At 40.7% G+C, this 24,365-nt stretch overlaps 1 protein-coding gene across 1 annotated transcript in view; it reads right to left on the reverse strand.

Annotated features, from left to right (window-relative positions):
- The window catches only part of LOC125460488 (uncharacterized), a 91,615-nt gene extending 67,401 nt beyond the window's left edge, over window positions 1–24,214 (reverse strand). The window contains exons 1-6 of the mRNA XM_048548025.2: window positions 24,143–24,214; window positions 20,968–21,083; window positions 20,572–20,683; window positions 19,056–19,151; window positions 12,449–12,619; window positions 2,970–3,151 (exon numbers count right to left, since the gene is read on the reverse strand). Of these exons, the coding sequence (XP_048403982.1) occupies window positions 2,970–3,151; window positions 12,449–12,619; window positions 19,056–19,151; window positions 20,572–20,683; window positions 20,968–21,083; window positions 24,143–24,145 (680 nt within the window). The 5' untranslated portion in view covers window positions 24,146–24,214. The remainder of the gene's footprint in view (window positions 1–2,969; window positions 3,152–12,448; window positions 12,620–19,055; window positions 19,152–20,571; window positions 20,684–20,967; window positions 21,084–24,142) is intronic.
- Window positions 24,215–24,365: the final 151 nt, after the last annotated feature.

Here is a 24,365-nt window from a genome sequence, read left to right on the forward strand (position 1 = left end):
CAAAGGATTGCTTGTGGACAAGGAAGCAATTCCATGATTCTGCAAGGCCTGACCAGTGCCATTTGCTCCACATGAAAAAGGGGAGGAAGAAATAAGAAGGCTGCAAGTGAAGGAATCATCAAATGAGCCATTCTGCAGAATGGGCAGCACCAGTCATACCGATTATGAAGTGCAACAGGTCGGTTCGCCTTTGTGGGGATTTTAAACAAACAGCAAACTGCTTCTCACAGCTGGATAAATACTCAGTCCCTCACATAGAGGACTTTCATGCAAAGCAGGCAGATTGTCCTTCACAAAGCTGGACATGAGCCACACTTACCTGCAAATGCAGTTGGATGATGAATCCCTGAAGTATGCTATAATAAATCCCCTTTGGGGTTTGTATCAATATACGAGACTGTCATTTGGGGTTTCATCAGCCTGTTCCATTTTTCAGCAGACCATGGAGAAACCTTTACAAGGTCTACCCCGGGTTACCATTTATCTAGTTGATGTGCCTAATGATAAGGAAGTCCAATAAAGAGCGCTTAGACAACTTGGACACAGACCTTAAACTTTTCTACAAGGCAGCTGTAGGCCACCTTAGAAGGGAAAAATGTGTGTTCCAGGCATCCCAAGTGACCTTCTTAGGCTACAGGACAACAAGACCCAGAATACCCTTTGGAAAATAAAATGATGCTAATCAAACATACCCTGATTCCCACTTCTGTACTGAAGCTTAGGTCTTCCATTGGATTGGTGAAATATGGGAAAGTTCATATGTAACCTGGCCTCCATCCTGGCAACTTTGTATCTGCTGCTGAAAAAGGTCTTGTAGCCAAGATGTAGCCTTTATGGAATTGAATCATCCTCTCAGAGCTATCATCCCAAGTGAAATGTGGTGCTGATATGTGATGCCTCCCCTTACAATATCCTGGTAGTTTTGGGTCATAAATGGCCCATTGGAGAGAAATGCCCAATAGCTTATGCTTCCCTGACTTTGGTTGATGCAGAGCGCAAATACACCCAGAGAGAGAAGGAAGGTTTGGCGGTCATCTCTGGTGTGAGGAAGTTCTATCAATATGCCACAAGCCCCTGCTAGGGTTACTCCAACAGGATAAGGCCATGCCGCATATATCTTCACATCGAATGCACTGGTGAGCTATCATTCTAAGTGCATACAATTACAAATTGGAACACTGTCCGGGATGCCAAGAGGCAACTGAGGACGCCTTAAGATGCCTCCCGCTGGCAGATACACCACAGGTGGTGCCTCCACTAGAAGAGTCTATTCTGGTTTTAAACTTTCTGGACACATTTTTGGTCACCACTGGCTATATCAGGCTGTCGACACAAAAAGATCCGGTCCTGGAAAAACTAAAAAAGCTGGTGGTGACGGGGGAAACTTTTGTTGTCTGACAAGCAGGATTGAATGTAGCCAAAACATGTTGGTGAGGCAGTGCCCAGAATGCCCACAGGGACAACAATTATTGCCAGCAGCTCCCCCACATTTATGGGAATGGCCAGGTAAACCCTGGAGTCTGTAACATGTCAACTATGCCGGTCCTTTCAGGGTCTGAATGTTCTTAGTCATTGTAGACTCCCACTCAAAGTGGTTGGATGTGCACAGAGTTCATTCACCAAACATGGGGGCGATGATCGAAAAGCTGCGAGCATCTTTTGCAATACACGGGCTCCCAGAAGACAAAACAATGGGCCAACATATCCCAGCGAGCTATTCGAGTATTTTCTAAAGTCGACTGGAATTTGGCATATATGGACAGCTACATACTATCCTTCGTCCAATGGTCTGATGGAAAGAGAGTCCAAACTTCAAAGGCAGGTTTAAAGAAACAGCCTACAGCTTCACTTGGGGAGGAGGGTGAAATGGCATCAGGAATGCCAATGTTGGCTACAAGATTGCTCTAAATAAGAGAAACAATTTACTTCAGAGGACAAAGTTTGGTGCTAAAACCACGGAAATGGCCCTGCATGGATAAGAGGCATGATCAATGTGAGGTCAGATCCCATGACGTACAAGGTTTGGGTAGGTGACGCAGTCCTGACCAAGCATGTGGACCAAATGAAGGCTGAAAACTTGCAAATGGGGCAGGAGCAAAACATACCCAACCCCTCAGAACACCCAGAAAGGCTGATGTGGGTTATTCCACTCTGTTTACTGTCGAAGAAACCTCAAATTCTGAGATGGACACAGTGGATGTTGCAGCCTCAACACCTTTACCGCCTGAAGAATAGGATGAATTTTTTCCGATATGCTCCAGGTGCAAAAGGCAGGCTATGGTCTTGTACACACCACACATATCCGAGGCTGAGTTGGAGGAACCAGAAAGGCTACAAGAAAAAGAATTGACCTACATTCCCAGATTTAGATGGGGAGAGATGTCACGATCGTAATGAGCTCAGCCAAGTGGATCTCATAGAATAATAAAATGTGAGGCTGGATGAACACAGCAGGCCAAGCAGCTGATTGAAGTGTGTTAGCCTGGGAGCCCTGGCTGACAGATGTAAACAGAAGTGTCAGAGGTTCTGTTCACTCTGAGAGCTGGATCTGAGGAAGTTGGACCACTGTCAAGTGCCATAGAGGGTGACGTGGTGACTTTGTGCAGTTATTTCAATGAGAAGAGTGAATTACATGATGCCGTGAGGTTGAAAGCTCATTTTGGAGTTGCAAACAGACTGGCTACGCTTAAGAGAGAACACACACTGCCTATTGAGCTGTCGAGTCCCCCCAGCCTCTAAAATGCCTAAATGCCTATCGTGGAACTTGATTAACAGCCCCTTTCATTGTCACTGAGCCATTTTTGAGAGGCACTGATTGACTGCAACGATCACACACATACACACACACTGTGGGTGCTATTGAGATGTTCTTTCTTTTACAGTTGCACGCTCACCCAACATAGCAGCCGTTACTTCTGTTATTGCCCCTCGCTGTGTGTGTGCCTCCCTCCCCTCTGCTACTCACTCACTCTTCCTGATGCAGGCTCACTGTCAGCTCTTGTCCTGTCTCTCTGCTCTGATCCTTGCAGCTGTACCTGGGCTCCTCTGACCATCCCGCAGCCTGCAGCCGACTGCGCAGACGCCGAAGCGGTCTGTTTACAGTTACCATGGTAACGGTTGCCCGGGACGTCAGCCGCCATGTTTGTCCAGGCTGTTGAAGATCATCATCGGGAGAGCATCATCAATTTTGTGCCAATACATTGTTTACGTCAAGTTTACCTTTCATCCCTTGGCCATGCCTTATGGTTTGGGGGTGTGTGTATGTTTTTGAGTGCAAACATGTTGTTTATTGCCCAACGTGCCTGAGAATCGAGCACGTGCGACGAATGCAGTTCTCGCGGATTTCGGCGCCTGGCAGTTGCAGACAAACCGTCACTCGTGATAAAATGACCCTCCCACTCTGTTTGGAGTCGAGTAGCCGCCGTTCGCTCGCCAGCAACAGACGACGTTGGCAGAGAAACCGACCTCGCAATTGCACCGCCCTCCTCCAACCCGGGCAATATTACTCTCGCGAACAAAAATCAGGTTGTTCAATCCTCGAAATTTGAAACGCTAATGGAAAATACCGCACGCCCACTTAGTAGCTTGGGCACAACCCGGGGGAGCTTCGAGTGACTGTTTCAGGTGTTGGCTCTTGATTGGCACTGTGTAGTTTAAACTTTTTAGAGGCTTCTGTGGCGCAGTGGAAATGACCTTAACTCCTAAGCTAGGAGTCAGTGTTCACGTCCCACTTGGTGGTGTGTAATAATATCTCTGAACGGGATAATTAGGAAAAATATTTAATTTATACCTCCTATATAGTCATCATGGGAGGGCAAGCATTCACAAAACAAGGATGCATTGTGGAAGAAACCGGACTACACAAAGAAATACAATGGAAGGTTATTGGTTTCACTATTGCCAGGATACAGTAGTGACAGCAAACAAGAATGGAGACATAAAGCAAAGCGAGCAGATTGGCCAGTGTTCCTCTAAATGGCTTTAGATTCCTGCAGGGACGTGTAAAACTTTGGATCCACAAATCCGAGAAAACAATGTAAATTGTATAGATACTTGACCTTACTAGGTTTGTCTATCTGTTGATCAGCAAATGTTGTTTGATGTCAATCAGTACGATAATCAAATATTTTAGGGAGAGGGAGTCAGAACATTCACTCATGCAGTGCATTGTCACGGTCTGAAGTGCACACTCTGAAAAGGTGGAGGGGACACATTGGAATAATAATTTAAAAAACAAATTGTGTATGCACTTCAAAAGTGGGAAGTTCACGGGGCTATTGCTAACAAACAAGGGTATAGGATGAATTTGGTAGCTCTTTCAAGGACAGGACATAGAATGGATGGAATACTTTTATGCTCTGTAATGCCGTCTTTACAGAAATATTAGCTGTAATTCTCAACTTCTCTCAGAAACATTTCAAAGTGAGTCTGAACTAATGAATCGCTTTATTTTATAATTACAAGTGTAGTGGTTGTCCTTTATTCATTCACCGGATGAGGGCGTCATTGTCAAGGCTAGCATTTATTGCCCATCGGCAATGAATGACATTGTTGTAGGCTTGGAGTCATGTAGGCCAGAGCAGGTAAGGATGGCAGTTTCCTTCCCTAAAGGGCATTGGTGAACCAGATTGATTTTTCTGACAATTGACAGTGGATTCACAGTCATCATTCGATGACTGACTAATTCCAGATATTTATTGAATTCAAATTCCACCATCTGCTGTGGCAAGATTCGAACCCGGATTCCCGGGACATTATCTGGGTCTCTGGATTAACAGTCCAGTGATAATGCCCAACGTGGTAACGTATGGTTTAGAAGGGGTGGACGCTAGGAAGGTGTTTCCGTTAGACGGGGAGACTAGGACCCGTGGCCACATCCTTAAAATTAGAGGGGGTAAATTTAAAACTGAAATGAGACGACATTTCTTCAGCCAGAGTGTGGTGGGCTTGTGGAATTCATTGCCGCAGAGTGCAGTGGACACTGGGACGTTGGATGCCTTCACGGCAGAAATCAACAAATTCTTGATCTCAAAAGGAATCAAGGGCTACGGGGAGAGTGCAGGGAAGTGGTGTTGAAATGCCCATCAGCCATGATTTAAACGGTGGAGTGGACTTGATGGGCTGAATGGCCTTACTTCCACTCCTATGTTTTATGGTCTATATTACCATCAGGCCATTGCCTCTCCTTCCCAAAATCATCAGTGCAGTACAACTCACCTCAACTATTTTCCATCTATGTAAATGATATGCAAGCAGGGAAAGAGTGTAAGATAAAATTCACAGATGATACTAAAATAGGAATGAAAACAGGCTATGCTGAGGAAATAAAGTTACAGGTGGATATTGATATAGATATAGGAGAATGGGCCAGAATCTGGCAGATGGAGTTTCAAGTGGATAAGTGCACGGTTGTGAATTTCAGCCAGAAAAATAAAAGGGCAAATTATTATTTAAATGGGAAGCACGTACAATGTGCATCAATGCAGGAGGATTTGGGTAAATTTGTGCATGAATTGCAGAAAGTGGATATGACATATAAGAAGAGAAATTGAATGCTGTCATTTCTTTGCAAAAGGACTGGATTATGAAAGTAAAGAAGTGTTGTCACAATTATATAAAGCATTGGTGAGACCACACTTGGAGTATTGTGTCCAGTTTTGGTCTTACGTGGTGGCACAAGAAGCAGTTCAGAGGAGGTTCATCAAATTGATTCCAAGAATGAATGAGTTGTCACATGAGGAGCAGTTGAAAAGCTTCAGTTTGTACTCATTGGGGGTTCACAAGAATGAAGGTGGATCTGATTGAGATATAGAAGACGTTAAATGGAATTGATAAGGTGGATGTTGAATGGATGTTCCCCCTTGTGGGACAGTCTTGAATGACAGGTGTAGAGTGAGAGGAGATAGGTTCAAAACTGAGATGATAAAGTACTTCACTTATGGCATTGTGAATCTGTAGAACTCACTGTCGCATACTCTGGCTAGGGCAAAATCTGACTGAAGGAATTAAACATGAAGTTCTAAAGATGTGTAAGGACTTGGGAGCCATTAGGTCCGTTCAAGTATTTGAGAGGAAAATGGGACAATAGCTTGGCAGAATGGATGATCAAAGATTTGTGTTTGATCAGGGGAGTGGTATCATCAATTTGAAAGGAATGCAAAGTGCCTGAGGAGGCAGAATTGTCAACTTCAGCTACAATGAAAGCCAGAAGGGGAGTTTAGTTGGCAATAATTTAGTGTGGATAGGGTTAAGTGAACAGGGAATTAGTCTCACAGGCAAAATCAGCTCAAACCTCAGACAGCGTGTATGCTGTTGGAGCTAGAGCTGTCTAGGCTAGTGAAGAGTATTCCAATACATTCCTGACTTGTGCCACATAGATTATGAACAGGTATTAGGAACAGAGGTGGGGAGGTTACCCTAGAACGCCAAGTTTCTGACTTGCTAAACTTAGTCACAGTATTGATATGTTAAGTCCAGTTCAGTCTTACACATGGTCGTGGGCTGTTTGACCAAGGAGATGAATGAAACCTAATTTGGATCCTTGATATGCATGCAGACTTCCAACAGGGGTCAGTGTAGTGGTGCATATCCCTAACTTCACCCTTCCTAGCTCAAATGGGAGGTCACTTTAATGGTCATACACCTTCTGTGGAGAGAATCTTATGACCTAGTGGTAGTGTGGGTCAGAGGCTTGAGCTCAAATACCATCTACCCATGTCTATAGATTATTCAGAAATATCTATAATTTCTGTGGCCAAGATTGGTTTAATTTTAAATAAATAGTCACACAAGTGAAGTTTGCACACAATATTAAGTGTGAAATTTGTGCACTGGAATGATTAGATTCAATACTGCAATTTTAATAATTAATTGCAAACAGATTGGTACAAATGCCACCTTGTTACAACCTGGTCAGCTCCAGTACTTACAACTGTTTGCTCATTTTATTTTTCTTCTTTAACAGCCTTGTCTTACCTTTTAGTTTACATTCATTCATTATTAGTGAGGTTGCAATTAACCTAAAATTATTAGCTAACATTCAGTGAAAAACTAGAGTACTTAAATATTTTAGATGATTAATTGCTACACAAATACTGTTTACAGGAAATCCAAAGGAAATAAATGAAATGCTTCAAAGCTAATCTGAATGAAGAATTTCAAAAAATTGTTTTAATTTTAAAAAGCTCAACAGTGTATTTTGACCTAGTACAAGGGCTGAAGACTCAAACAGCCTTATTCCAAAAGGAACACTTTTGGGTTGAAGACAAAAGAGAATTGACCAACTAACAGGAAATAAAATATACACCATTCAAAGCTAAACACTAAACAAATAAAGTGGGCAAAGCTGTAACTCCAGGAATCAGTGCTTGGTCCACCACAGTTCACAATTTGTATATATAAAGCTCTTTATAGAAAAACAGCTGAAAACATTTTGCAGAGGCAAACAAAACTAATGAAATCATCAAAACTCAAGGATGATGATTTAAAAGTTGCACGGTAAATCTATCAAAACAAAGACATAAGTAGTCAAAACAATCTACAGGAGATGACAACTGGCCAGATGAACTGCAAAAGGTTTTTAATATTGAAAAGCATAAGGCATTACATATTAGTGGCAATAACAGCAATAAGATTAACATGTAAGTTTAATTATTCCCATTCAATTTTTTTGAACAACTCAGTTGAAACTGAAAACTTACCAAGTACATGTGATAGCCTCTGTTTTACTTGAAATGTGCTGCCCTAGTACCTTTGTTTTAAAAAGCACCCTGTTGACCAAAGTAAAGAGCAGTAGTACAGATGGCAATGTGACCATTCAATGCCAGAGTTCAGTCCTGGATCAATATAACTTTGAAATGCCTTTTTACAATTAGTGGAACTTGTGTCAGTGACTGTCAATCAACTGCTGCGATAAAAAGTCACAGAAGCAACATTACATTATAAACAAAATCCATAGTGATCCCAAACAGTTACAATAATTTTAGTTCAATTAAAAACATTAGTATACAATTAATGGAGTAAGAACAGAACTAAAGACTAAGAATGTGGACTTGCCTGCCTAATTGATACTACAGTGGAAACATACAGATGAAGAATTATTTAGACACCATTGTTTTAAACTAGAATATATTTTGGGACAGACAGCAAGCACCAGTAGAGTCCAAAAAACTCGAGAAACACTTAGCAGGTCAGGCAACCTTCATGGATAAGACAAAGTAAATGTTTTAGGTCAGTGATCTATTGTTAGTTCTGTCGTTATCCAGATTGATTAACCCCATCTTCCTCCCTGCAGGTAGTGCCTGACGGGCTGACTGTTTCCATCACTTGCTATTTCAGATTTCCAGCATCTGCAATATTTTGCTTTTTATTTCAGTCTTTCTAGTATTGAAAGGAATTCTGGATGGTCATTCACAGGGTTTATTGCATCCATTTACTGTCTTAAACTTATAAGTGTACCATCATTTTAAAGATGTAGATTAAGGAGTAAAGTCAGAGAGGCTTTGACACAAACTACGAATGAAATTGTGTTTTATTTTTCAAAATACAAATGCATTAACTTAGCCCCTTCAATTTGTGAAAGGCCTAATGACAGCAGGAATTGCTGTTGTAAATACAGTATCAGTTGAAAAATGATCCAATAATACTAAAGCCAGCAGTCTGGTTGAGTTATTGTACAAACCCCTACCAGCAGGCTGGTTGGGTTATTCTATGTGTCCCCTTTCAGCAGACGATTACACCCACCCCCACCCCAAGCTTCCTTCCAGCAGTGCAGTTTCACATAGTTCCTCGTAACCTTGGTCTTGTTAGATGACAGTAAATGCAACCAGTATCAGAACTGCAAGAACAAAAAACAGAACTGTTATTACATTTGGAATACTTTTTAAAAGTGACAGAGGAAACATGCTTAGTGGAGAACACTTTCAGTACCAAGTACTGTCACTTTCATTTGTCACATTTGCTTTATAGCATACTTCCTACTGTCTACAGCACGAGGAGGAAACTTAATATTTCAGATCAGATAGAAGGCAACAAACCACATGCAACTGATGTGCAAACCAAGATTTTTGTAAAACTTAAATCTTTAGTGCTTACAAAGGACACCACGTGGTTTTCCTCAAGAGGCATAGCTGCAAACAGGAATTAGCTACAAGTAGGATTCCACAATTTCCTGGTCTTCTACAAGTTTGAGTGGGTTTTCTCATGAAACAATTTTATCTCCATAGAAACTTAAGATACAGTACGCAACAAATTAAGGAGAAAAATGGGAACAGGGAAGGAGAAAGGCATGACAAGTAGAAAGAGTGTAACTCAAGTACTGGAAATGGAGCCTGCAGCATATGGAGAAAGGAAAACAGAAAACAATTATAATCAGGAGCAAGGAGACCAAGGTAGAAGAGCTGAGAGAAAGGATTGAGGGAGCAGATGAGAAAAAAGGAGACAGGAGGGACAGAGAAGGACATGGATCTTGGAATGGCAAGGAGAAAAGGTGCAAAAAGTGAACATGACTGACAGGAGACAGATAAGGAGAGGACTGATGGTAAAATGTGAAATACGAATACAGTATTGGAAAGGATATCACAAGACTACAAATGTGCGATACATACCAGTGTTACTGAAAATGGAGATGGGTAAAGGAAGAGGTGGTTTTTGGAAGTGACCCAGTCAAAACAATGGGTACGAAGTAAACAGACTGCACAGCAAGAAGGTCAAAGCTGTTTACATCACCATATGCTTCATGTTACTATCAAAGTCCTGGTCTCATACATTCCATGACCTGCAGCCTGAAATATTCTCAGCCCTACCTGGATCCCAACCAACCTCTACACTTTCTGGCAATCACTTCCAACAATTAAAAAGATGCAAATTAAAAGCAAAGTGACAACAATGTGACTGAAACAATGTTAAACAGAACCAAATAAAATTAAAAAAGGTGACTGAAATTGACAGACCAAGTAAAAGATACACAGGTCAATGCAAAGATAACAAGCCACAAGATGTTCAATTATCTGGGATCTGTTAATGGTAAGTTTTGCATTCAACATATACTTGTTCTTATCACATTTCCAGAAGCACTTTGTCTGATGCTATTTATACCATTCCATGGAATTAGATCAGATTTTTAAGCTGTAAAAAAAAATTCATTCTCCACTTTGCCACCATTTGCAAATTCTGCACTGTGTTCAAACGAATGAGATACGTGCTTTCTAAAATGAATTTAATCACTAGTCACAGTTCATTTCAATCTTACACAGGTGTTCAATACCATTAAAGTTAACTGGTCCAGCCTCATCAACACCACAGCTACAAAAGCAGCTGGGCTCAATATTCTAGATCAGGCAACTCATCTTCTGACATCTTGCGCTCTCTCTCTACTATCTACAAGGTATCATGATCATTTAGTTTGTAAATGAAGTTCAACTGCTTTTGGTTGCTGGTATCCCATTTAAAAATATGGCTATTAGATGTTCATAGCTGTCTCATTAATTCACTGTAGCCAGTTAAAATAGAAGCTTATGTGTTTCCTCAGTATCAGCTACAAAAGGGAGACATGTAGGATTTGCCCTTCTAAAGGTCTCAGAATGCAAATATTTGAGGACTTCAGGAGATTGGAAGGATATCTGCAGCAAATTCCACCATAATACTTTTTGCTCTTTGGAAAAGTTATACATTAACAGTTAGTTAATCTAACAGCCACTCTAAGGTTTAATGTATAAAAGAGGCTTTGAGATACCATTTTAAATAGAACTCCAATTAGTACTCAGACACCAGAGGGAAAGATAAGAAAATGTTCTCATCAGGGAGTCAGCAAAAGGGAACTCAACTGAATGATTATTGTACTGAACCAGGCTACCAATGGTTGCAAACTGCAGTGCCATATAAGTGAAATAAGGAATCTTCACTCCATCTCAAAACCTGTGCAGAAAGCTCCAACTGTTCAACTACAAAATCAATTGCAAGCATTGTACCCTAACTTCTCAAACTCTTCATCTTGGGGAAAATAATTTACAAGCATATTATAAGTCTGATAGAAACTGATTTTCTTTCATTTTTCAAAGCATCTTTTGTTGATACCTACTTTAAATCTTTGTTTTTGCAACTACGACTCACTTTTATAACTGAATAATTGTCAGTCATTGGGTAATAAAGCAACCTTTAAGACTAAAGCTTTGTTGGTTATTTTAAATTAGAACACAAAACTAAAGGAGTTCTGTGAGCTACCCAATTTGGAGTTTATGAATCACTATTACATGAAGTCCTAACAAAAGCTAGGAATATAATAAAAATGTACATTTGCTTGAATGGGTTCAGCTGCAACTTCAATAAAGCTGCAAGATACCACCCAAAACAGATTGCTAAATTAACAATTCTATGACATGTCAATATTCAACACTTTCACCTTGATAAGGGAAAAGGAGAATGCCATTAGTGAATATCAGAATACCATTTTCATCTCACTATTCTGACTTGGGGATAGGAGTAAGCAATTCAACCTCAAACCTGTTCTATCAAATCAAATCTTGGCAAATCTTTACTGTGCTGATTTGGGTCCTCATTTCTCAGCATCCTTGCCAAAACAAATCTATGGTTTGTAACATTCAATGTCTGTTGAATGCAGACCAGGCTGAAAGGGCTAAGTGGCCTACGTGAGCTCCTAATTCTGTTTGTGCAGTAAGTGTCGTAACCTCAAAACTTGAAGTTTTTTTTCCCCCCCCCCAAGTTTTCACTGTGAAGTGCTTCCTAGCATCACCCCTAAATTACTTGGCTTTAATTGTAATGTTATATCACTTGGGTTTCCCCATCAACAGAAGCAGTTTTTAATCTAATCTATCAAATCTTTTAATTACATCAACCCTAGAGTACAAACCTAGTTCATACATACTGTCCTCTTTTCAGTCCTTTTATTCCAGTTAATCTCTGCTTCAGTACCTTCAAGGCAAATATATTCATTCTCAGGTACAATACACAAAATTGAACGTTCATTGAATTTAACCAGAGCTCCCCACCCAACATTCTTCTGAGAACAAGAACTTGAGTGACACAAAAGATTCATTATCATCTTTCCTGCAACTTGTGAATATAGCTAGTCACATCCATAGCCAGAGAACAAACTAAAGGTGGTGACATTGGGCTAATTCAGCACACTTCCCTTTTAATGAAGTCACTGCACATTATAAAAGTAACGATGCTTAAAGTTGCATCTAAAATGAGAAGTCAAACACATTTGAGGAACTCATTTACCGAGAAGCCAAAACCACAATGCAAAATAAGGCCTGCCCAGAAATTACTGAATCAAGATAATTTATGCAATGTTGACAGACTGAGCAGCTGCACACCATGGAACAATTAAGCTGTGGTTTTCCAACTTTTTAATTTGTGTAACAAGCATAGAAAGCAGATGAACACTATCCTGTAAGTTTGCTGGTTTTGATGGTGGGGCAGGACTCACATTTTTGAGGAACTCTTCTGCAACAATGCGAGCTCTGGCATTTAATGACAGCTTCATTTCACTGACTTCCTTGTCAATCTCCTCCATGAAGTGAATGACAAAGTCAACCAGTTTGTGTTTGTACATCTGTTCAGTATGGAAGTTGGTGATCAGGAAACTGATGTCATAGCCCTGTCAGAAAAGATAGAACAAAGGCAGAAGTAAATATTTATTGCAGATAATGACATTTAACCATCTCCAGCAATTCAGAGGGGACAGGACTGTTTCAAAACTTGTTTCAAAACAAGTAAAAGAACTGGTGATTTGTGTTAACAGATATTTTCATAGTCTAAACATCGGATTTGAACTGAGCTCCAGAAATTTCCTGTCTTGACATATTTCTGTCATTATTCTTTGCCTAAGCCTATGGTGAACCTCACTCCCATCAAGATGAGATTTCACTTCACAAAGGTTGGATTCAGAACCACATTCAACAGATGAGAGCTTGTAGCTCATCTCAGTTGCTGTACCCATAAGAATAAGAAACACCGTTCTACGTGCTAAAAGTCAAATTAATCTCCAGTATTTGTCACCTACAATTGTGGAGTACAGAGAGACCACAATTCTGCTATCCCATTAAGAGTGAAGCAAGTTGAGCTCAACACTGACACTAGACCTCAGTCACATGACATCATGAAAAACAGGCAAACTTCCTGCCATCTTCCATCAACTGAGAACATAAGAACTTGGAGCAGGAGTAGGCAATTCAGCCCCTTGAGCCTGCTCTGCCATTTAATATAATCATGACTGATCTCATCTCAACCTCAACTCTACTTTGCTGCCAAATCCACATAACCCCTATGCACATTAAAAAAAAGTTTATCACCTCCTTAAATTTACTCAATGTCCTAACATTCACTACACTCCAGCACAGTGAATTCCATAGATTCATGGTCCTTTCCTCCACATGTTTTGAATCCTGCCACTCCTTAGACTAAAACTATTCATTCTCATTCTAGCTTGCTCCACAAGGGGAAATATCTGCTCTACATCTACTTTATCAAACCACTTTGGCATCCTACATAGCCCAATTAGATCCCCTCTCATCTAAACTCAAGTATCGATCTAAACCACTCACTGTCTCGTAAGACTAGCCTTTCACTGCTGAAATCAATGCAACGAACCCTCTGCATTTTAAAGGTGCCCTCAATTTAGATAAGTTGCCTTTTTATCCCAATCAAAATGTTTAACCTCACCGATCCACATTAAACCCCATCTGCCAAATTTTGGCCCATTCTCCTAAGCTATCCATATCCATTTATAAAGTTCTTATTTCTTCATAGCAACTTACTTTCCCACCTATTTTAATGTCATTTGCAAATGTGACAATTATACATTCTATCATTAAAGTCATTAATTTAGATTGCAAATAGTTAGATTCTGAGGATCAAAGCCTGTGGCATCCCGCTAGTTAATAGCTTGCTAGCCTGGAAAAGATCTACTTCACAGGAATTGAGAGATTCTATTTATTCAAACTCTGCTTTCTACTGATTAGCCAATCTTCTATCCAATCTAATATATTATCCTAAACTCTGATCTTACCTTGCACATTAAGCCTTGTGTGGTACCTTATCAAATACCTTCTGTAAATTGACATATGGAACCCCTGTAGCAACTCCATTATCCACTTTATTTGTTAAATCTAAAGCAAATTAGTAAAACACAATGCACCCTTCATGAAGCCATACTGACTTAGCTGGATTGTGTTTTGAGTTTTCAAATGTCTCATTACTACATCCTCCAACTGATTTTAGTAATTTCCCAGTGATATGTGTTAAACTAATTGGTCAACAGTTTTCTACTGTCTGCTTCCCTCCCATTTTGCTTAAGTGCATTATATTAGCATTTTTCCAATCCAATGGAATCTTTCCAGAATCCGGGAAATTTCAGAATATAACCAATGCATCTACTGTGTATGCTGTTGTAACCTACTTCCTACAGTCTAAGGATATCAGGCACTGGGACCTGTCTGCCTTTACTCCCAATAGTTTGTTCGGTACTTTCTCTTTCTTCTCCAGCCCCCACTCCCCTGGTGATTGTGTTTATTTTATATTTCCCCTTTTCTAAAACCTCTGCTTTACCTGTTGCTGTTGATTGTTTCAGCATCCTCCAGCATGAAAAGTGAGGCAAAATATCAATTTGCTGTCTCTGCCATTTCTGCATTCCCAATCTTTAACACCCCATTCTTAACCTTCAAGGGTCCACTTTCATTTTAGCTGCTCTTCCTATCCACATACTTGAATTTTTTTAAGATTAGATTCCCTACAGTGTGGAAACAGGCCCTTTGGCCTAACAAGTCCTCACCACCCCTTGAAGCATCCCACCCAGTCCCATCCCCCTATAACCCACACACCCCTGAACACTATGGGCAATTTAGCATAGCCGATCCACCTAGCCTGCACATCTTTGAACTGTGGGAGGAAACCGGAGCACCCAGAGGAAACCCACACAGACATGGAGAGAACGTGCAAACTCCACACAGACAGTTGCCCGAGGCTGGAATCAAACCCAGGACCCTGGTGCTGAGGCTGCTGTGCTAACCACTGAGCCACCGTGCCACCCCAACTATATTTAATATTTTAGATATATTTTGTGCAAGCCTTCTTTCACAATTAAACTTTGTTTTTTATTAGCTTCTTTTAGCAACCCTATGTTGGTCTATAGAAGTTTCCCAATCATCCCGCAACTGGCTGATCTTTGTGAATATGCTATGCTTTAGTTTTTGCCTTTATGCTATCTTTAACTTCCTTGCTTAGCCCTGGCTGTTTTTCTCTCACAATCTTTCTTCCTGTCTGGAATGTAGTTTAGTTGGAAGAATTAAGTATCTCCTTAAAATGTCTTCTGCTGTTAGAGGAGCACTAGATCACAGGCACTATATTGAATGTTATTGAAAGAAATAGGAGTAGAAAAAACAGAATACATTGTGGGTTGGGAACTTCAATATAGAGAATCAATATTCACTAAGAGTAGCTTCATGACACCACAACTGACTGAATTAATTTCAAGGACTTAACTGGGTCTGACAGAGGTGACCCTGACTATTTTAGATGAATCCGGCCATGTGACCATTGCAGGGTTTTCAGAGACCCAAAAAAACAGCTACTTCATCTGGAGTATTGGATTATAGGAAATAGTAGTGTGCAGTTTGGCCATTCAAGCCTGCTCTATTATTCACTGAAGTCCTGGCTAATCATCATCTACCTGTAAATCATTTTCCCTGCAGAATGCCATATCCCTTGTTGGATTTAATATCTGGAAATCTTTCTACTGCTGCCTTGAACATAGTTAAGGACTGAGCTGCCACAACTCAATGGGTTAGAGAATTCTCAAGATTCACAATCAAGGGAATAATTTACTTCCCAGCTCAGTCCTAAATAGCATGGCTTTTATTTGGAGATTGTAGGTTCAAGAACCAGGGTGCACAAACTCCCCCTCAGCCAGCAGACACATGCTTCCTGTAGTTACCCCAAACAAAGCTAGAGCTTGGAGATCACCTTTTATCCATCCAAACGCTAGACAATGCAGGCCCAGTCTCCTCTAACTGTCATGACCAAATCATCCCACCATTTAGAATCTAAATTGGTGAAAGTTTGTCACATTAGAAAACATACTCTTCAAGAAAAGAGACCAAAACTGTGTACAATGCACCAGGTGCAGTCTCACCAAGGTACTACCTCACAATGTCAAGATATCTCTACTTCTTTACTCAAATCTATTTGTATTAAAGCCAAAGTTCTAATTGCTAACTGCACTTGGACATCAGTTGTGACTCATGAACCAAGGTCTCTTCGGATATAATATTTCCCAATCTTTTACCATTTCTGAAATGTTCTGCATTTCTCCTTTTCCGTTCAGTGGATAACCTCAACACTTATCCAATTTATATTCATCTGCTATGTCTTGCCCCCTCACTTAGCCTATCTAAACTCTTCTGAAGTTTCTTTGCATCCTCCTCAATTCACATTCACATCTTGTTTTATACCAAATGAACCAGGAAATATTACATTTGTTCTCCACATCCAAATCATTGATATAGATTGTAAAGAACTACAGCCCAAGCATTCAATGTCGCAGTAAGATACAAGTCACAGTCTGCCAAACTAAAAGTGACTCATTTATTAAATCCTATGGATAATTTTGCTTAACTGTGAGATACTTTATTGAAAGCCTTGAAAATCAAAGTATAGCATCTGTGCCAGTTCCACTTTACCCATTCTTTAGTTATATCCTCACTAAAACTCAAACAGGTCTGTCAAACAATTTCCTTTTCAGATATCCATGTTGATTTTTGTCTGGTCTGATCATTTTTTAAAAATACTAAAGTCCTCAGTTATCTCTTCCTTGTAACAGATGTTAGCTGTACTGCTGCTATCAGGTCCATAGATCCTAACTTTCTCTTCTCCTCCCCACTTCTTAAAGTGTGCCCTTATACTCAATATCTTCCAATCTGCAGAATTTTGCAAGATGACCAACAATATCTACCAACTCCACTGCAACTTTATTCAACACACTGGGATGCAGAACATCAGGTCAAGGTGATTTGTCAAATTTCAGTCCCACTTTCTCCAGTACTTTTTTCAAATAAACCTGTATTAATTTCTTTCAGTTCCCCATTGTGTCTTGCTTCTCTAGTATTTCCGTGTAGTTTTTTGCACCTTCCCCCATGAAGACAAAATATTTGTTTAGTTTCTCTGTTCCCCATTACAGACTTTGCTTCTGACTGTAGTGGTCTCAAGATGTCTTTGCTAACTTCTTCTTTTACACATTTACAGAAGATATTTTAGCCCATTTTTGCATTTCTCACTAGTTTACTTAGTTATTCTATTTTCTGTTTTAGTTCCTTGGTCCTCCTTTGTTAATATCTAAAATGCTTCCAATCCTCCAGGCCTACAACTACTTTTTCGAAACTTTATAAGCCCATTCCTTTGATTTAATAAAATCTTCATTTAGATAGGCTGAGTAGGGAGAGCCTTTTTCCTAGGATGGTGACAGCGAGCTCGAGGGGGCATAGCTTTAAATTGAGGGGTGAAAGATATAGGACAGATGTCGGAGGTAGTTTCTTTACTCAGATAGTAGTAAGGGTATGGAACGCTTTGCCTGCAACGGTAGTAGATTCGCCAACTTTGGGTACATTTAAGTTGCCATTGGACAAGCATATGGACGTACATGGAATAGTGTACGTCAGATGGGCTTCAGATTGGCATGTCAGGTCGGCACTACAACAAGGGCCAAAGGGCCTGTACTGTGCTGTAATGTTCTATGTTCAACTTGTCAGCCATTGTTGGATTACTTTTGCTGCTCAGCTTTCTGTCTCCAAAGGAATGTATATTTGTACTCAACTCTTAATTACTTTTTGCGCATCATTGGGGAAACTATATTAAGAGGCACAAATACAGTCTTTTGTCCCTCAGCTTCCCTTATCGAGACTCTAGTTTCAGACTGATCTGCACTACTTTCAAACTGAATGCTTAAGTTTTGGTCAGCTGATGGTCACTCTTCCCTGGAGGCTCCTTTATAAGATTAACTTTTTCTCTTGCACAGTATCATGTCTAAAGTAGACAGGAGGAATCATTTGTTTCCTTTGTTCCATTAATTTATTTACCTTACTATGAATGTTGCATGTATTCAGGTGGAGTGTTTAATTCTCATTTATTTATAAATGTTTAGTTTTATCTGCTGGTGCACTTTGTTTGTAAGGCACCAACTATACTACTGTGTGTATAAAGTCGCTTATTACGATCTTGCTCCTTGTCTTTTCTTTATCACATCTTCCAGCACTTGATTCCTTATCTCCATTATTTAGTTTATAGCTCTGTTGCTCTAGATATATAGAACTTGCCAGAATACTGGTCACACCACTTAAATTTCCATGGCATGTTCCTCCTCTTCCCAGCATAGAATCATTACTGACATAGCATTGATGCTCGCAGAGATTGAATTTGAAAAGGTGTCCATGAGGTGCCATTAGTAGATTTGCACTACAAAAATCAGTCAACTCATAGCCTTGCAGACCATTTACTCCACCAATATTAAGAAATAAAGACCAATGATAGTTCAAAGAGGAGTGAAAGGGAGCTTGCCTAGAGCATCACATACACCTAAAAATAATGCTGAACCTACACAGAACTGACAAATGTTAAACTGAAAGCAGGATGCTATAGACAGAGCCAGGCAGTCCCACAAGTAACATACAAGTTCAGTGCTCCTGCTACCTTCCAAGGTGAATTATTTGTATTCTGACTGTACAAAGCCTTTTCACCATCCACGTGGCACAAGTCAGGAATGTGACAGTATACCTTCCACTCTAGGGTTTGTTCAGCTTAAACTATACTCAAACTCAACACCGTCTAGGACAAAGCAGCCCTTTTACTGTCTTGTGGAGGCAGCAAATACATTAACAATGCATTGTAGTTGCACTGGACATTGTCTACACAATGCAACAGAACAGATGGGAACAAGACAAACAATGGACTCCAAGTACCCTCAGGTCCTTATCACTGTCTCAAAGATAGATACCACCCAAGTAAGTGTTAAACTGTTCAGTGCGCATCCTATATATTGGCATTACCTCAACTGCTTTCCTCCGGAGGATGAAGAAATTCTCTGCTCTCATCATCATAAATCTCATGAACTTATGACAAAGGATCTTTTCAATCTCATCAGCCTGAAAATGAAAACACAAAGCTTGAACAGGTATAAATTCTAACCTTTCTATCGCCAAAGACTGGAAGTGCACCTTTAAAACAGTGATGCTTTCGAGGGCAGTTTATTTAAAAACACACGGTAGCACATGTGAAACTGCCAACATACCCACTGGAAACTTTGTGGGAAGCTAAAGAAAGGACAAGAATCCATTTAAAATCTGTTGAGTTAAAACAAAGAAAATAGGAATAATATTCCACATTTTTATAAATATGTATATTTTGCTCCACAAAATGGAAGCATTTGTAAAAAGCTGGAGAATCAACACCTTGGCTCTCAACGGAGAGCATCTTCACTCACCACCTCAACTCAGATGTTAACTGCACAGGATGCCATTTAGCCCATCAGGTACACAGATCTGACTATATTAAACCCATCTTGCAGCTTTTGGCTCACGATCATGGAGGGTATGGCAATCCAAGCACGTATGTAGATACTAAAAATGTTGAAAGGTTCTGACTGCCACCACCTTTCAGGCAAAGAGTTTGAGTCCTGAAACACAGCTGAGTGAAAAACACTCACCTCAACTCTCCTTTTGGCACTAACTCTTGCCTTAAAATCCATATTCCAATGGTTATAATTCCTCTATGAGGAAAGTGCCTTCCTATCCACCCCAATCTTGTACGTTTCTTGGGTACCATCTCAACTTTTGCTGCTCCAAGGAAAACAATTCCAGCCTATCTAGTCTTTCCTTATTGTTCAAACAAAGCCCAGGCAGCATCCTGGTTAAAAAATACTTTGTGTTGTCTTTAATGCAATCACATTTTTACAGTAATGTTGTGACCAGAATTGCACACCACACTCCAACTGTGGCCTAGCCAGTAGTTTACACGGGTTCGTCAACTTCCCTGCTTTTGCATTTTATTCCTCGATTAGTAAAAAGCAAGTCACCCAAATGCCTCCTTGGCTGCTTTATCCACCAGCCTTGCTATCCTCAGGAATCTGTGGATACATACACTAAAATCCCTCAGATCTTCTGTAATTTTAGGGACCCTAACATTTGAATTATATTCCAAATGGCCTTGCTAGGCTAATTTCTTTCTTAATAAACTTGTGTTTCCTTTGCCTTCCAGGCTCTTTCATTTTACTGCATATTTCCATTTCAACTTCTCAGCTTCCTCCCTCTCAGAACTACTTGCCAGGACCCAATCAGTGTCAATCTAACTGGCTGGCTCAAAAGTTCTGTTCCAAGAGAATGAATGGAAAACATTATTCCACAGAATAGGTGCACAAGGGGACCATTCAGCCCACTGTACCTGTACTAGCTCATTAACTGAGCACCATTACTTACTACCAGATTCCTGCCCTTTTCCCATCCCAATACAGTTAGTCCAAATCTTACTAACGATAAGTACAGCCTAAAAGCCAAATGGGATACTGACCTGTTTGATTGCAATGCTGACTCGTACAGAATTTATTGAGCCCTCAATGAGGACCTTCTCCTTCTCATTCCTGCTGATGATTAAGGGCTGCAACAGCAGCTCTTTACTGCTCCTGTCATGGGCCAAGAAAACATCCATTACTATCCCATACTTAGAATGCATTCTAGGGCTTTTCAATTATTTAGTGCCACAGCACAGTTTGCTTCTTGGAAAAGTGCATTGTTGGCTATCATCTCAAAGTTAAATTATATACAGATTATATGCTTGGAGTTGTATTTGTTATCCCAAGAAACAGAAAATTGTACTGAACTTTCTTGCATCTTCCCCCACCCCACCACAAATGGTGCTTAAATACTGAAAACTAACCAAAATATTAACCCAGCAAGTGTGCCCTACCTCACTTCCACTTCAGGTTTATTATGGCGTTCCACAACTTGTGATGAGAAGTTTTCGAGGCAGAGTGCAGCTTGAAGTGTGGCACGGACTGCATTCAGGTATGGACGGAGCGTCGCCTATCAAGTGATAAACAAAGTTAAAGTAATAAAGCTTAGAAGACCCTTTAGGCAATTACACCATTAAGGGACATTAATGTTGGAAAGATCCCATTTAAATCTGTAAATTCAAATCTCATTATAAAAGATTTTTGTTCAGACAAATGTAGTGACATGAATGGAACAGTGGACCAGATTATCTCATGATCTCCCTTTAATTAACAGGCAGTGACTACTTGTTGCGAACAAAAACAAAATTAAGTAAACCAAATAAGTCAACAATACCAGACAGCCGGTTAATCACATTTAAAACGTGAGAATGAATAATAGCGGTTTGATTAGCTCTAGTTAATCTACAGCAACAGTCCATTTTTAAAAACTATGCTCAGGTCACACCCACTCCATTTTAGACTCAAAACACTGACCAGCAAGGCAGTTAATGCATGTATGGTTGTATATGCTGAACAACATGGGAGAAAACAAAGTAATTTGAATCTTAATACCATCTGTTGACCATATAGGATTTTAACTTAGAGTCATAGAAATGCACAGCACAAAGACCCTTCTGTTCAACTTGTCCATGCCAGATATCCTAAATAAATCTAGGCTCATTTGCCAGCATTTAGCCCATATCCCTCTAAACCCTTCCTATTCATATACCCATTCAGATGCCTTTTAAATGTTGTAATTGTACCAGCCTCCATTTCCTCTGGCTGTTCATTCCATACACGGACCATACTCCGGGTGAAAAAAACTTGCCCTTTAGGTCCCTTTTAAATCTTTCCCCTCACCTTAAATCTATGCTCTCTAGTTTCGGACTCCTTCACCTAGGAGAAAAGATCTTGTCTATTTACCCTATCAATGCCCCTCATGATTTCATAAACTTCTAAGGTTATTCTTCAATCTCCGATGCTCCAGGGAAAATAGCCCCAGCCCATTCAGCTTCTTCCTACAGCTGAAACTCTCCAACCCTAGCAACATTTTTGTAAATCTTTTTGAACCTCTTCAAATTTCATAACATCCTTCTGGTCTCCCTGCTGTCAGAACTGCAGTGTTCCAAAAGTGGCCTAACTAATATCCTGTACAGCCACCACATGACATCTCAACTCCTATACTTAATGGATCGATCAATAAAGGCAAACCTACCTTCTTCGCTATCCTATGATACCACTTTCAAGGAACTACCAACATGACTCCAAGGTCTCTTTGTTCAGCATCACCTCCCCAACCAGAACCTTGCCATTAAGTATATAAGTCATGCCCTGATGTGTCTTTCCAAAATGCAGCACCCTCTCATTTATCTAGATTAAACTCCATCTGCCACTCCTCAGCCCAATCGACCCAGCTGATCAAGTTCCCATTGTACTGAGGTAATCTTTGCTATCCACTACACCTCTAATTTTGATACCATCTGCAAACTAACAAATCTTATCTGTTCACATCCAAATCATTTATATAAACAATGAAATGCAACAGACCCGACACAGAACCTTGTGGCACACTGCTCGTCTCAGGCCTCCAGTCTTAAAAATAATCCTGCACCACCACTACCTGCCTTCTACCATCGAGCTAATTCAGTATCCAAAAAGCTAGCTCTCCCAGTATTCCATGTGACCCAACTTTACTAACCAGTCTACCTCTTTCCATAGTATCAGAGATAATGGGAACTGCAGATGCTGGAGAATTCCAAGATAATAAAATGTGAGGCTGGATGAACACAGCAGGCCAAGCAGCATCTCAGGAGCACAAAAGCCGACGTTTCGGGCCCAGACTCTTCATCAGAGATGAAGGGTCTGGGCCCGAAACATCGGCTTTTGTGCTCCTGAGATGCTGCTTGGCCTGCTGTGTTCATCCAGCCTCACATTTTATTACCTCTTTCCATTACTTCTTTAGAAACTCAATTAAGTTAGCAAGACATGATTTCCCATACTCAAAGCTATATTGACTACTCCTATCAGTCCTTGCTTTTCCAAAAACACGTAAATTCTGTCCTTCAGGATTCCCTCCAACAACTTACCCACCACTGATATCATGCTTACTCATCTATCGAAGTTTTCTTCCCCAAAGGCCATTAATAAAGTAATTTTTAATCAGCACATGAATTATTTCCATTTTCTTAGAAAAACCAAATTCAATGTATAACTAATTGTTATAATGAAATTTAAACAAACTTTATTTACCTTGCCGTGGCTTCTAGAATACTAAACTAGTAACCTAATCTGCTAGCAGACAAGTGAACTGTGGACTTCACATCGGAAACCTGGCTGACCACTCACCAGAAGTAACTTCACAGCTAGAACTTGAAATATAAGTTAACTCATCATTTTCACCTTGAATAGGATATTTTTGCCAACAGCAACATCGTGTTATACGAATAAAGTAATAACTGAAAAGTAACGAAAGGTCTGAGCCATCCATAACTGCTATTGTGAGCGCTCACAACCTCTTGAGGATTAAACATAAAATACAAGACTTTGCACCTATATACGGTCCTGTTAAAAGGAACAGCGTCAAACACTAAACCGCAAACAACCTTGAACAGGCACGCAGTCCCAGTGACAGCCGTAAGTTAGAATATGGAACAAGGCAACCTAGTGACAAGTACCCAGCCAAGAAATACTGACTGCAGTCAGGAATTAACAACCTGCCAGATATCAACGACTAGAAACAGGCACACAATCAATGCCCTCGCTTCCCCATCGCCACTGAGGAGGCTGCAGGGACGCGACAGGATCACAAATTCCTGACTCAACCAAAGGCATTCCAGATTGGAGGCAGAGGAAGAGTAACACGGTTGGACTGTTTGATATGGAGAGAGCGGTACACGAGCCGGCCCAGCCCGGATACCAGTCGGCTCAGCTCCGGCCCAGAGACAGGAAGCGTTGGGTGTGGAACTCTCCCCTGCCCTCGGGGGACGGGTGGGGCCTTGCTGCCGCTTGGAGCCGTTACTCCAGCTGACTCCGGAGGTGCCGATTATCTCCTCTCTCCCCCGCCCCACCCAACCCCGATCTGTTCACCTAGCCGGAGCGAGCCCTCCACCCCATTCAGGGACCCTCTCAGCCCTGACCCCCTCCTGTTACCATCGTCTCCCCGGAAGGCGGAAACGTCCCGGGCGCATGTGCAGCCGTACCTCTTCACACCCCGCCCCTGCCCGCTGCAGGATGTACCATGCTTCCAGGAGGGAGAGTAACAGCTCGCTCTAGTGCTCTGCCGTAGTTTTTGTCGTAGTTGCATCCACTTTCCATGTGCAGAAGTTGCACAAACTTTAGCAATCAATTAAAGCTTTGTTCCCTGTTTCTTACT

This window comes from Stegostoma tigrinum, chromosome 11 (genome assembly GCF_030684315.1).
Source record: "Stegostoma tigrinum isolate sSteTig4 chromosome 11, sSteTig4.hap1, whole genome shotgun sequence".
NCBI classification, from domain to species: Eukaryota; Metazoa; Chordata; class Chondrichthyes; order Orectolobiformes; family Stegostomatidae; genus Stegostoma; species Stegostoma tigrinum.